At 39.3% G+C, this 15,237-nt stretch overlaps 1 protein-coding gene across 10 annotated transcripts in view; it reads right to left on the reverse strand.

The window, feature by feature from the left end:
* Positions 1-604: 604 nt before the first annotated feature.
* The window catches only part of FGFR2 (fibroblast growth factor receptor 2), an 85,512-nt gene continuing 70,879 nt past the window's right edge, over positions 605-15,237 (reverse strand). For all 10 annotated transcript variants that reach the window (XM_071812206.1, XM_071812205.1, XM_071812207.1 and 7 more), the window contains 7 exons: positions 14,647-14,757; positions 13,697-13,887; positions 10,278-10,400; positions 8,914-8,984; positions 6,799-6,936; positions 5,868-5,973; positions 605-2,374 (listed from right to left, as the gene is read on the reverse strand). In XM_071812206.1, the coding sequence (XP_071668307.1) occupies positions 2,210-2,374; positions 5,868-5,973; positions 6,799-6,936; positions 8,914-8,984; positions 10,278-10,400; positions 13,697-13,887; positions 14,647-14,757 (905 nt within the window). In that variant the 3' untranslated portion in view covers positions 605-2,209. The remainder of the gene's footprint in view (positions 2,375-5,867; positions 5,974-6,798; positions 6,937-8,913; positions 8,985-10,277; positions 10,401-13,696; positions 13,888-14,646; positions 14,758-15,237) is intronic.

A 15,237-nucleotide genomic window follows, 5' to 3' on the forward strand; every position in this document is an offset into this window, starting at 1 on the left:
GTTTTGTGTCTGGAGCACTTTCATAGCATGTGATGAAGACCTGGCTCAATACCCTTTCCTGGCCAACCTGTAACAGTAATGTGACTATAAAATTCCAATTTCTGCCTCAAGCACCAGCTTTTGTGTGCCTTCCTTCTGTTTTCAAGCTTAAAAATGAAACAAAACCACCCCACAAACAAACAGACCAAAACACGAAATCCCCTAACCTTTAGACTCTTTCTTGTGTCTTTACATCTGTTGCGGTTTTTAAAAATATCTTCATTGCAAATTGTCCTCCAACCTCTCTAATATGGACAAGAAACCTCACTAATTAGATACAGCCTGACTAAATAAAGAGAGAATATATTTTACGTCTACACTATGAGCACTTCAAATCATTTTCCAGCAAATAACATCCCACTCCACAAACACCAAGGACTATACATACATTTACCCAAATAACCCCTGTTATTCATGAGTACACATTTTATAAGATAGAGGCAAAAGTATCATTCCTGAAAGAATTGCTTTGTAACATAGGATCTACAAAAAGGTCAAAAGGAAGCATTTCTGGACGTGTTCCATCACTTGATGTTCAGGAAACCATTTTGTATGACACAAAGGATTAGGAAAAATAAGCTGCATGACATTTATTTTGTAATTTTAACATTAATATCTGTAGAAACATTTTATTGTCAGTACAAAAGTTAACAGATTTTAAAACTTATTAGCCAATTTTTTCTTTTTTTTTAAATTTTAATAAACCAAAACACCACCACATAAAACAGTGTAACTTGCATTCATATTGCATGGTCATATCAGTGTGAATTTTCTGCAAGTAAAACCACGAGACTTCGGTAAAAAGATACAAACAACTGTGATATTTTAGCACAGGCCAGTGCTACACCTACTGTTATGGAATGGATCCGAAGGAAATACCGGAGTCAGCATGAATTAATCCCTTAAAAAGATGCTGATATTCCTATGGCAAATTGTCATTATAAACAACTTCTCTTTTTTTTTTACTTAAGTTACAATAGAGGGATAGTCTAAGAGGCAAAAGGATCCAGGCCAAAAGATCTGGAACCGATTATCCAAGTCGGGGAAGAGAACTGTAGTTAATTTGAGGCATGTACAACTCAGGGTAGAAGCTCAGCTTCTTTTAGAGCAGTACGTTCTGCTGTGGTTATAGACAAATTAATGTCTTTCCTTATTGTAGGAACCCTCTTCAATATCTTCTTTATTTTCTTTTTTTACACGGAATGATTATGCTTTTTGGCCACGGGAAACACTGCTAAAGAGAAGAGTTGGATTGTTAAAGTGACAGGTATTGAGAATAAAAGGCGTTCTTGTTAAAGGATTTGGTTTGGATAAGAATAATCATCTGACACCGCAGTTTTTTAAACACAAATAAATCAAAAGTTTAATTCCCCCAAATTAGTTATATACTGTAAATATTTATTTTTTTTAAAGATCTGAAAACTAGTAAAGTCTGAGCAATATATCTACTAGTTCTCTGTGCTGCCTGCATAGAAATGCCATTTAAATTACAAAAACACAACAACCCTATAAACGATTAACTGTTTTGTACATTACCAATTAGTTAATAAATTAATGATATACCATTTTCCCTGAAAGCAAAGTATTTTCCACCTTTGGATGGTGAAAATTAAGAAATTCTGTGTAAGAACAGCATTTAGCAAATAGCTGTTAAAAAAGAGACTAATTTGCTAGGTGGATCGGGACATCCATTTTTAAATCAATACAAAAAATAATTCATTGTAAATATATATAATATATATTTATACATATTTTGAATATATTTACATACATCCAGCACCTATATACTGCATTTGTGCTCTGTAAGTGTGTGCCAACATATATTTTCTCCAAATATTACAAAATAAACAAGAAAGGCAGACCCAGAGTTGCCTCAAGTCCAACTGGTCCATTGTACAAAGTCTGTTGCTGCTTACAGGAAGCCAGACAATCCAGAGCGATGGGTATCTAGACACAGCTCATAAACATTCTTCTTTGTTGGGGATATTTTAAGTTGCAAATCAGGAGATTCTTTATGTAGTTTCTGACTGCTCTCCTCAGAGTTTATTTTTTCCTTTTCTTTTTATTTTTCATATGTACAAGTAGAAACATTAAGGTCCCAGAGAAAAGGTTTTGTCTTGTATATGGTAGGTAGCTTGATGTTCTCGTTTCGTTATTCCTCTGTATGATTTCATGTTTTCACACTTCCATTCATGTGTTGGTACTTGGGAAGACAAGGTTCATAAGGCATTGGATCGGGAGAAAACACAGAGTCATCACCTGACGAACACGAGCTCCTCGTGTCAGGGTAACTGGGTGAATACTGTTCGAGAGGTCCACTGAGGTCCAGATACTCCTACGACAAAAGAAATAAATTGCATTTTTAGACAGTGACTAAAATCAACAATAACACATTACCCCTGCTCTGATTTGGCTTGATTATAATATGGGTAAAAGAACAGTTTAAAAATGACATTCATTTCAGTAACGCAATTGCGTTCAAAACTGCTTAAATAGCTCATAAAATAAAGGAGCTTGAATAGAGAAAGAAAAACCAAACTAATAACACGGGACTTTTTCTGAAGTCCAACATCAGCAGCATTAGCCGCGTCAGTGGAAACAAACATGCCAACCACATCAAACAAAGACTTTTCACTCGCAATGATAAAAATGAAATTTCATCTTAAATAGAACCATTTTTCTTTAGCACATGGTAATGATTTGGAGAGGGAAAGATGCTTCCAACTTCATATTCTTTTGGTCAGTTTGAATATCTGTTTTATACTCTGCGATATTAAATTTGTGTTTAAACATGCAGTGGCATACGTGCAAAAAAGAACTGAAAGGGAAACAAAATTAAACGCACTAGATTCATGTGTGTGTGTGTCCCAGAGCAGCCATGACCAAAGCAGTCATTAAAAAAGGAAATAATATCTGCTGAATCCAAGTTTTTGGTTAAGGCTTTTTTTTTTTTTTTTTTTTTTTTTTTGCTAGAAACAACAGTTTTGGCAGGAGAATAAAGTTATTTTTCCCCTTGAAATGCTCCTTCTCTTTCAACTTCTAAAGGCAGCTGCATTCATTTAAATGCGATCTCTTCATTTGCTAAACCACAAGTTATGATCGTACTGACAAGACGAGTCTTCCACCTCAGTCAGTATTTTATGCTGCTGTGCTTAGGTTTGGGGTAATTCAGCTCTTGGTTAACATATTTTTAGCCAGGAATTCAATCATTACCATATTACAGTTAAAAAATGGTCACCATTTTAAAAGAGGAGGGAAATGTAAGATCAGGCATGGTTCACCATACCAAAAAGCTTGATGTAATTCAGTTACAAATTCAGTATTTAAGGTGGGATCCTTATCCCCTCTCCAGTTTCCTTATCCAATGTCAAGGGACAGAGAAAATTCCAATATCAGGGTGGTTCCTGGTATTGATACAACAACACAACCACAAGGTTGGTTCGCATGGACTGTGGAAACATTGCAGACTACTCTGGGAAACATGGAGAATAACGTCGTTTGGAACAGAAAAACTAAAACAAAACCAACCCAAAAAATCCAAATAGTAATGAAGAAACCCAACAGGTGATAGTTCAGCATGGAGAAGCACAAGACATTACCATTTCAGCAGAAATCATTACTTGCACAAAGGCAGAAGAAGATATTATTGACTGCCCTAGCAATTTTTTGAGTTGTTGGGTAAACCAGGCTGACCCCGTTACCAACATTCTCCTTTTTGGGGGGAAAGGAAGAGTGCCACTGTGGAAAGGATAAGCAGAAGTATTGTCAGACTGATGCACAAAGGACCTGCACTGCAGGAAAACCATGAGGATTACATGAAATCAGAGGTCCCAAAAGCACAGGCAGTGGAAGAAAATGGGACACACTGGAGTTCTCAGGGCACCCTGAGTGAGAACGTGACGAGTTTTCAGGAACATAAAATGTGCTGCAAAGACAAGTGAAATAATTTGCTTTCTATGTCCAGGGTAAATAGGACAAAAGCAATATCTTATGTTGAAAGATTAGAGATTAGGAAAAACTTTAAAGAGTGTAAGGCTAATGAAACAAAGCAATACACTGTCAGGGGGTGATGTGGAAATACAGCAGTGGAGATCTTTAAGGGCAAGTTACATAAACATCTGTCAGGAATGACAAACGTATAGTGGATCCTGCCGTAGGCCAACGAGATGGACTGGATGTGTTCCTGAGCTTTTTCCAGCCGTTTTTTCCTATTATTCCAGTCTAAAGTAATTTACATAACCCTAAAGGCCTTTTCAGGTTACCTTTGAGATCATTCCAGGTCCACGAGCAGTACAGAATTGGGAAGGCAAGACGGTTAAACGCACACAAAAAAGAAAGCAATATCCTTTCCCAGGCTCAGAATTGCAGCCCAGAACCTCCCGCTTGAATTTGCAAACGCGGATCCAGTCCAAACCACCCAGCGCTCTGCCGTGGCAGCCAGCCCACCTCCAACCCATCTTGTGAAATCATATATAAATTAAGAAATAATAAAAATACAAAAAAAAAAGAGATGTCGTTAGTCCTGTATGAGGGGAAAATGGTAACAGTGCGCAGAGCTGTGTTACTGAATCCGTAGGGAGCGCAGATTCATGCCTCATCTCTGAGCCATCCCTGAAGGTGCCACTTCTCAGAGTGAACTTTACAAAACAGAATCCAGATGAGTTTATGGCTGCTACTGAAGCCAAAAATCTTTCTCAACTGGACCTACTGTGTAAATGATGACAATAAAAAATGGCATCTCTTTGCTCATGTTCTCCTGTCATCTCTACTGCGTACAGCTTTCCTAATGCTGCTTAATAATCCATTTGTTATTTCTCCAAAATTTCTGAAAAATTAAAAAGTAACATTGAGGACCAGTATAAAGCAATCTAAATATTTTTTTTTTCTGCCTTATTCCCCCCTTGTAAAAAAAGTACTATAAATTTTTCTCATTTGCTATGATTTTTTTGAAAGGGTCAAAACAAGACATTGCAACTTTCTTCTGTAAAGGTTTTGTTCTTTTTTTCCTCCCATCATACATCTCATTTCTCAGAAACGACATGAATTTGTAGAAGATTTCTGGGACACCAAGCATTTTCTCTCAAAAGAAGTTTCCACCAAAAGAATCAACATTGCCAACATTTGTGATCTTCCTCAAAGGTGCACGCGATTTAGCGATAAGAAAACCGATTCCTGGGTGAATACCCTAATCAGTGTGTTCTTTGCTAAAACTAATAATATCTCAGACCTCTGAAAGAATGCTCTTCAAATAAAACCTTTTTACATTCATATACGCCAACCTGAAGCAGTGTTAGGCAGGACCTTTGGATAATTGGATGGCTGTTCGCACATTCCCCGTGGGTCCTCGTTCCCTCCACAGAGAGCTATTTCAGTGAACCTAATTCACTCTCAGACAGATAATCTGAAATCTACCATTGACAGTTTCTCCTCTTCTGACCTAGATATCATGCCTGGGAATCAAACTGAGTCGATAAATGAGAAACACCATGAACTCTACATCTCTCCCTTCACGCGAAACTCATGTCGAAACATAAACATCGCCTCTCAACCTGCCACATGTAGTCCTTCGATACTAAGCTAAAAACATCAAAAGATGCAATGAGCAATAAACAAAAACAATTTAAAAATGTGTTTCTGTTTAGTTACATAAATCAAGGCATAATGGCAAGAAACCGAGGATTTCATAGGATACATAGTTGAGCTGCGTGTAACCTCAGAGGACAACGACAGAGAGAACTTGAGCAGGATTGCACCACTGAATAAATTCCATCTGTCTCCTGGACTGTTTGTCCTGATCGGCAGCTTATGGAGGGAAACAATTTACCTACCTCATTAGTTGTGAGAGTGAGAATCCGATCCAAGTCTTCTACCAACTGTTTAAAAGTCGGTCTCTGTGAAGGCACAGCATGCCAGCAATCTCTCATCATCATATAGCTGTAAGAAATGCACATTTTCTTGGCTTAATTAAAATCACGCGTCCTCCTTGTGAACCTTTTCATACACAGTGTTCTTCATCACAAGTAAAGCAGCGAGCGCCCACAGCCCTACACATGGACCACTGGCTTTGCCAAAATTGCACAACACTCTCACTTCTCTCAAAAGTGCGTTTCTACTCCTCTGTCTCTCTTGCCTAGTGTCTAAATTACCTTTTTGTGGACGTAATTCTGCAGCCTTTTGTCCCAGGAATTTCAATGGTATTAAATTACACACGGGTAAATATTTTTGCACATTAAGGATTGCAGTCTTTGTGAAGTGAAGAAATTAAAATGGGTCGAAAAAATGTAAAAATAGTCAAGGGCTATACTGAAATATCAGAAAGAGAAAACACTCCCCCCTTATCACCAGGGGATAACGTTGTGTTACTGCACAAGTTCCCAGATGTATTTTGTTGTGCACAACACCAGTCTCATGTACCTCACATAGGATTAGTGGTTTTTGTGCCATTCAGGAATTTTCATGTAATGAGATTAAAATAAAACAAATACAAGTGTAAAAACACTGACAAACACTGGCTGTAGGTGATCTCTTCTCTTTTTTTGAATGGCATCACAGCAGGACTTGTAAAGAATCAACGTCTGTCAAATATTTCCCAAAGACCTTGTCATACCTTTTCTTTACATATCTACACATACACATCTCCACAATTTTAGATTGAGGCAATTCTGAACATGTTTGATTCTGCTGGGAGTAGCATTAACAATGTGAATTCAGTACAGTTTGTGCCCTTCAGTCCTAGTACAGCAAAATAAGTGTTCTTACAGTTCATTGGTGCAGTTGGCAGGTTTATCCATTCGGTGCCCTTCTTTAAGCAGCTTAAAAAGTTCCTCCACTGGGATTCCTGGGTAGGGCGATCCTCCTAACGTGAAGATCTCCCACATTAACACACCAAACGACCAACTACAAATCAAAGAGAAAACCGCATTAGAAGATCTGCCTTGCTGCTGAAAACACAGATGAGTCTGTGACAGATGCAGCGACCGCCAATCCCACTCAGGAGATGCTTAAATCAGCATCTGCCCAACTCTTGACAGCCTTGAGCAGGACATGATTTAGATTGGATATTAGGAATAATTTCTTCCCAGAAAGGGTTCTCAGGTGCTGGAACAGGCTGTCCAGGGCTGTGGTGGAGTCACCATCCCTGGAGGGGTTTAAAAGATGAGGTTCTTAGGGACATGTTTCAGAGGTGGGCTTGGCAGTGTTGGGTTGACAGTTGGACTCGATGATCTTAAAGGTCTTTTCCAACCAAAACAATTCTATGATTCTGTATCATTCCGTGAAGTGCAACAGCTCAGACGTACTCTTTGCCTTGTCTGGTGTGCTCCAAGCACCCAAGTTTCCAAGGCTACTGCAAAGAACTGCGTCTTCACAGCTTAATTCTGTACAGAACACTCACAGCTCAGCTCATCTCAAATTATGTGGCAAGGACATTGTGACAAAAGCAGACTGTTCAAAACGAAAATATTTTGCATCATTCTGCTCTTTTATTTTTAAATATATTTTTGTTAGGAGACGAAGGAGGATCATTTTCAGCCAGTTTTCCTGCCTGCTTGCCACATCACGCCTTGCTGGCAACCCAAGGCTCTTTGGTCGGCGGCTTTGCCAGGTGAGCAACAGCTCAGAGCTCGCACCAGCTCCTGAGCTGCTCTGCAGCTCTCCCAGCTTTGCTGCAGTATATTTTAGTAAACTGTTTGCACAAACTTACAATAATATTATCTTTAGCCGTCTTCAAAGCCACCATGGGGCCAAGAGCCTCCAGGTTCCAGCACTTGAAATCCTTGTGCTCGGTGGCTGCTGAGGAGCTCAGACTGACTTTCAGTCCTGAACCAGTGAAGTAGTCTACTTCGCATTCACTTAAATATTTTGCCAATATGTTATTTTTAAACAAAAGCTTGATCCGCCCTAAACCTGTGCATTTATTTTCCTTTGTAAATAATGCAAAGAGTGCAGGAAAGCCTCAGTAAAATGCTTTTATTAAGGAGAAAGCAGCTCAGAAAGTGCACGCAGGTTAAAGAAAGGGGAGATGCCTCTTATTTTCTCCACCCTTCCCTTTCTCTTTTTAACCCTGCACTGACACGCATAACCTTTTACACCTGTGCTGGGAAGCATCCAGCCCTTTATGGTTAACAGCTTCTCTTGAAGAAATAAAAAACATAAGATATTCATCTGCACTGCATAAAAAAATACACATCTAGTTGAAGCACAATGCACACGAGTATAGTAGACGGGCCCAGGAAACTGTAATAGGAAGCAGAATAAATCCTGAGCGGTTGCATCAGCCAGCAGGTCTGTGCACACATTAAAAGATTTTGAAGTGTCAGTCCAATGATTTCCTACTACACGTGAAGTACTGCTGGGAAGCAACGAAGCTTCTAAAAATCAGAGAAAACTTCTCCAGTATATCCAGCCTGCGTTTTATTATACCTAATCTTAGCACGAATTTTTTATAAGAAGTTTTCAGCAACTTTCTTTTCTTTCTTTCCCTCTCTCTCTTTTCTTTTTTTAAACCTGAAGGAAGTCCAGAGTATGTCAAAAGCCAAGCAAATTAGATAGACTCTTTGTAGCTGCACATCCGTAAATAAGTTCAAGGGGGGAAACTTCCGCACTGACAGAAGGAGGTTCGCATTTTCCACCTTTCATGTGCTTTGAAGCCGGGCAGATTAGTAACAGAGCACTGGTTAGCAGTCTACCATAAAATCCTCACTTTCTAAGGGCAAGTCCTGTTCCGTCTATTAATATGTGAAACAGAATGAGAGCACTTAAAGGTAAAGGACAACAGGAAAATACATTTAAAATATCCCGAACTTTAACAAATACAAATCAAAACAACCCTCCTTCCCACCCCCAACCCAAACCCATTGAAATGAAGCCACTTACACATCACTTTGATGTGTGTAAACTCTGTCAAACAGAGCTTCTGGAGCCATCCACTTCACTGGAAGCCGTCCCTGTAAGTCGGGAGGGGAAGGGAAGAAAAATTAAAATGGGAGCCATTTACAGCACCATTTCAACACCATTTTTTTTTTAAAAAGGTTAATCAATTCTCCAAGAACAGTCTGCTATTGCAAACCAGCACATAATTGATCGTTAAAACTTTCCGGGAAAAAATAGTAAAATGGGCTAAAGTAGGGAGACTGTTAAGAAAACTGGATATGTACACTGAAGACAAAATTAAATGCATTGAGGGCTCCCTAAAAGTTACCAAACTGCTTGCTAGGAGAAGCAGATGAAAATTAAGAAGAGATAAGTTGATCAGTAAGCCAATGATTTTTTTCCTGGTCCACCTTTTGCAGTGACCCAAACCTCACGGTCACAACTGCCTGTTGCTCTGCACACAAAGGCTGCTCAGAGCCCAAGAATCGCACTAATTCTGACATGAAGGTTCCATTCTCTCTAGTGCTGACATACCCACACCTGGTTGCTCTGTCTTTTGGAAGTAGGCAGATATTACCATCAAAATGCCACTAATCACTTAGTGCTTTGTTTTTATAGATAAGCCACTTGACGTGATGGTCAATAATAATTAATATCTATGCAAAGTATTAAAGTCTGTAGAACTGAATGAGTTCTGCAAAGTTGCCATCAAAACCCAAGTGTAGTTTGTCAGGATCTTACGAGATGTCCTGAGAAGGAGGTGTAAGCTGTTCAAACTAGGCATCAATAACTATATCTGAAATGTTTTATCTTCTTGATTGGGTACAGGTTAAACAGCAAAACAGTGATAAAGTGGGGAGTAAAAAAAAAATCAATGTTCTCTAACCCCTAGCCCTACTCTGATACTATTGCCATAACTTGTACATAACAAGCTAAGTACAGGCAAAATCATAACATTGTATGTTGCATTGCAACACATAAATAGGATTTTTATTATGGTTATTGCTAGCATTGTTCATACAGTGTTTTTCAAGATCTTAGGCTTGGTACAAAATTACCTGGAATCAACAGGAATATTTGCACTTATTTCAAGTGACTGGAGTCAGGGAAACACAAAAAACAATCCTTGTATTTCAGCATTTCTAATGAATCATACAATACACAGCCTCTTTGGTTGTCTTTTTAACTATTTGTCACTGTAAGAGGGGACAGAAATGTCCCCTCTTATGTCCTTGTTCCCTGTTTTCTGTCTGCAATGAAAAGTGAGGCTGATGTACAAGAAGCCCATTAAGTTTATAACCACAGTTTTGAAGTGAATCCTTGAAAGAAACACTTGTTTCCCAGAGGTAAGAAAACCATCCACTTACATTAGTAGTCTTTTTGTAATAATCTATATTGTTGATGTCTCTGGCTAAACCAAAGTCCGCTATTTTCATGACGTTATTTTCAGTTACCAAAACATTTCTTGCAGCCAAGTCTCGATGGATGCACTGGAAAGAAAATAAAAAAAGGCCCACTGAAATAAACTGCTGTAACAGTGAAATTACTTCTACACCATTAACTAAGTCTCCTTTACAGATTCTAACCTAAATCACAAGATGGGAAAGCCACATATTTACTACTATCCTGCAAAATATGACTGTGTTAACTACTGCAACCCATCCCCTCAGCTGCTGTTTCCAAGTTGAACAAGCGTCCCAGAAGCCTCTTAGGAAAGCCTGGCTTATTTAAGACTTTTGTTTTGCTAAGACTGAAAACTTGGGTGGTGACCCGAACTGCACAAAGCTATCTGTGATTCACCCTCCGTTACACCTGCCCAAGTACAGGTACCGCGGCACGTCCATTGCAAATACAGTTAATGAGCATTTTATTGCATTGCTTCTCTTAAATTATCTCATCTCACCAGAACTAAAACCTGACAGTCTGGATGAGTGCAACTGTTTTTAATATAGAAGATCTTAATATCAGATATAGCCACAGTATATAATTTTAAACTAAATGTCTAGGGTGTGTGTACTTACTTCAACCATGAGACTGTAACAATTTAATTAAAACAAAACAATCAAGGCTGGGCTGTTTGCCTTTGAAACAGCTTTGATACTTAATGTGCTTTCTCCTCAGAGTTTTTTTCCTTCAGGTCAGCGTTATTCTGAATACTTGCAGCTGATTCTTGACACTGAAAGGATGTTGTCACTGCTCTGGATATTATTCCTGTGCTTAAGCAGCCTTATTAGTGTTGATACAAGGTGGCAGTAGGGGTATGGTAAGAAACATGGCATTTGGAGTCTTCCCAGGATATTCTACTTCTTTTCAAGTTAAATATCATTTTTAAATTATTTTTTTCCTTCCTCAATTTTGGATTATTATGTTGTCCTCTTTATTTCAGCATGTGCATAGACATGATGGACTGAACCACTACAAAAAAACTGTATGACAGCCAAGTTCTTTTTTGCATTATAACTTGCCCAGCAATTTTCTGAGACCTCTTATCCTGCATGGGTAAAATGAGCCTACAAAGCTTATGCCTCTCACTGGGTTAGCCATGGTTAGCAATGCCTTGTGTGCACAGGACCAGACAACAGTCCATGCTTTCAGCATCAAATCAGTCTTCTAACTCAACACCAGCAATGCTATGGTAGCAGAAACAAGACAGGTCAGCCCTTCTGCTTCCCCATCCCTGTTGTCAAACCCTGCAAGAACATCCTCTGAGACATGAGGAACCCAATTCAGTCACCCAAATAGAAGCGCTGTCATCTGAGACAGCCTGTGATATCCAGGGACAACACAGGACCCACAGCAGCCCAGTGCCTTTCCAGAGCATCAGCCTGCAGGTACCACAGAGCACCTCAAATGGTGTGGAACACCTCTGCACGAACACACCAAATGATTCAAACCCTGGTACCTTCTGTCAGTGTATTTCTGCTTTCTCACACCCTACTGATATAGAGCTGAGACTCTTCCTATCTTCAAAATGGTGCCATTATTGATTTCAGTCACTGACAGGTTTCATAGCTGACCCTCTGGCCTTAATGATTTGCTGACACTCTGCAGTGATCTGGGCCAGCCCCTGTATCTAGAGCTACCCTATCATTTTTGTGCAGCATTGGAATGATGGAGAGGACATGTCAACAGAATTTTTAAAAGTACTAATCTAACTTAGAAACAACATCCCATTTCCAACATACAGCTGCTTGCAAGGCAAAAAGTTGGCATCCAAAAACCTTCTTTTCTTTTTTTTTTTTTCTTTTTTGAGGTCTCAGTGAGCCATTTATTGGACTGAAATAACAAGAACACTGGTCTTCTCACAGTTTCTGTATGATGGAAATACCGTGAGAAGACCAGCTCTCTTCTTATTCCAGCTCAACAAATGCATCCCTAAGGGGAAAAGCACTAATGAAATACAAACAGAAATGGTGGGATATCTGAAGAACCAGAATGCACAGTTTTACTATATATCGCCTTTGTTTTCCCCCCTGTTCTCTGTCTTGTGCAATGTCGCACATTCAGCCAAGTTCGGCGCGGTGCTGACCAAGTGTTTTGGCAAAGGAACTGGATCAAGGATGGGATGGTCCTGCCATGTGCATCTGTTTGAACACACACCTTGGCAGTGTCCTACAACAGCACTTAGAGCTTCCCAGGCAGATGCTTGAGAGCAAGATTTGCCAATCGAAAGATGTATTTTTTCCCCTTTCCCAACAGTTCGATTTTCTTGAGACACAACTCTTTGCCAGGCAAACATTTCATTTATCCTAGGAAGGGATGTCCTAACGTGTTTTACCTAATACAATACTCAAGCTTGCTCCATTAGAAGATTTTGTCTTGATGTTGTGCCTGTCACCCTACTGCACTGAGAATTATTATTTTGAAACAAAAGGAGAAAAGCAAAATTAGACCTCGATTCCTCCTATCCTCAGCTCTGGTTTTGCTTAAAAAATACTTGGAGTGGACATGGCTGGAAATCAGTACAAATCCCAATAACCTCCCCATAACTTGCAGGAAGCACTTATCATAAAAATCTGGTGCTCTGCTGTAGACATTGGGTACAAACACCACCCGGGGTTTTCATTGATTTCTTGTCCACCAAGCCACAATATGTTCACAGAGTTAGTTTTCCAGGGCTATTTAAGTTTTCATAATTATAATTTCATCAAATTACTGGTTTAAAAAAAGTTGGAGGAAAAATTGAAGAAATAAGTGTCTATGGACATGACAGGATAAATAAATTCTTTCAACAAGCTTGCACTTCTGACAAACACCAATTTCAAGTGAAGCACATAATTTAAGTGACTAATTCACTCAATTTATTTTTGCCTCTTCTGTTCACAATTTTTGCCCTGGCATCTTGTGGTCTTCTCAGCTCTGCCTGTTATAATTCTATAAATCCTTTCACTAACGGAGTTAATTTATTTTACATTGCTACGTGAGCTGATTTGGTCGATTTGACTGGAAACAGAAGGCAAGTGGTGCCTGCTGTCTCATGGGGAATAATGTGACTTGTGTAATCAAGTGACCACCTGTGCTTATGAATTCAAAGTGCATGTATTTACTTTAAACAATCCATTCTGGGCCTCATTTTAGCAATGACATTAAACAGAGATTAAAAACTTTCAGTATATTAATTTTCCCACTGATCTCCAAAAGCACGGGTTATGCAATTTGTTTGAGAAAAGTCCTTTTCCCAGCAAATTCTTGAACGCAAACAAGACGTTAACAAAAACCAAACTAAAGAAGTGCTGAACAAACACACACCAGGTGCTTTGTGCAGTATTTGCTGAGTTCTACCTACCTTTTGTGAAGCCAGGTACTCCATCCCTCTTGCCAACTGGTATGTGCACGACACTAAGTCCTTGAACGTCATCTGTTCTTCTGGTACCCTGTTAATATCAAACGAATACTCCATCCCCGGGGGGCGGCGGGCTCGCAGGTACTCACGCAGGTTCCCTTTGGAAGCATATTCTACTATCACGTACAACGGACCTTGGCATAAACAGAACCGGGTGAAAACTGGAGTCAGGTCGAATGGTAACAGGTTTTTATGTAAAGAAGCACTTAGCGATCTACAACAAATGAGCTGAATCGATAAAAGTTTAACTGTGAAACCAGTAAGCACAAATTGAAAGAAAGGAGGTCTGGACTTGGCAAGGTGACTGGCCCAAAGCTCCATGGCAGGATAGTGGCAGAGCTACAATTACTTACTGAAAGTGCTTAAACCCTGACCCAGTGCCTACTCCTTCCAAACCACGCCATGTACTGAAAAGCAAGGATTTCCAATCAAACAATACCATGAGATCTCAAACAAGGTGAAAGCACTTAAGATTTGTTTTTAATTTCCACAATTTTATGCCATTCCGCATCACTTTACATGACAAAATCAGCTTTTAATAAAAACTCTGTGGTCTTCAGAGAGTTAAAGTGCTTATTTCACATTCGTGGGATACAAGTTCCACTAAAGCAGGGCTGACAATTCAGAACAACAGGCCTAGGTAAAGCCTCTGTAAAATGTCATTTTTTCCCTACAGCAAGGGATTAGAGAGTTTTCATATGATATAGTACCCTTTCTCATATTAAAGCTGCAAGTATAATGAGACACAGAAGTAAAAATATTGCTGCTAAGCTGGGGAAATATCTAAAAATCCCATCACAGCATGACCATTTCCTTAAAAAGCCTTGAAAAATTATGATTAATGAGACTTCCGTAGACCTGTCGGAAAGTCCTGAGTTACTTTCGTTACTCACCATCCTGGGTACAGGCTCCAAGGAGATTGATGATATTTTTATGCTTCCCAATCATCTTCATCATCTCCATCTCTGACACCAGGTCAGATAGATCTTTTTCTGTGGCATCGTCTGCACAAGACACAAGTTCAGTTCATATTTTCTGGTGTGCCAGCACAAACTCCACTAAATCTCAGCAGCTGGTGTAAAATACATGCTTCAAAGTGAAGAATATGGGACTTGTTTTCCAGTGTACACATTACAGAAAGTCATCTCAACCTCTTTGTTGGACTGACCACCTCTTCAGTATTACATGTTAAGAGGCAACACAGTATTATCAGACATAAAATTGCTGTCCTTAGTTATCAAACCTCCAAAAACTATGCCTTTCCTGCAAACTAACCTTACAATTAAACTCAAAATAAATAGGCACCAGCCACCTGGACTGAATGAGCTTGGATCTACACATGGGCAGCGTCTGACGTGAACTGAACTAAAAGCAGAGAGACCCACACGATGGTAATACATCTCTTGGCTCCTAAATACTCACTGCCCAAGATAAACAGGCTGTCAAGGGTGCAGATTTACACCCCAAACTGCTGAAGGCTGAGG

Source organism: Patagioenas fasciata, chromosome 8 (assembly GCF_037038585.1).
Source record: "Patagioenas fasciata isolate bPatFas1 chromosome 8, bPatFas1.hap1, whole genome shotgun sequence".
NCBI classification, from domain to species: Eukaryota; Metazoa; Chordata; class Aves; order Columbiformes; family Columbidae; genus Patagioenas; species Patagioenas fasciata.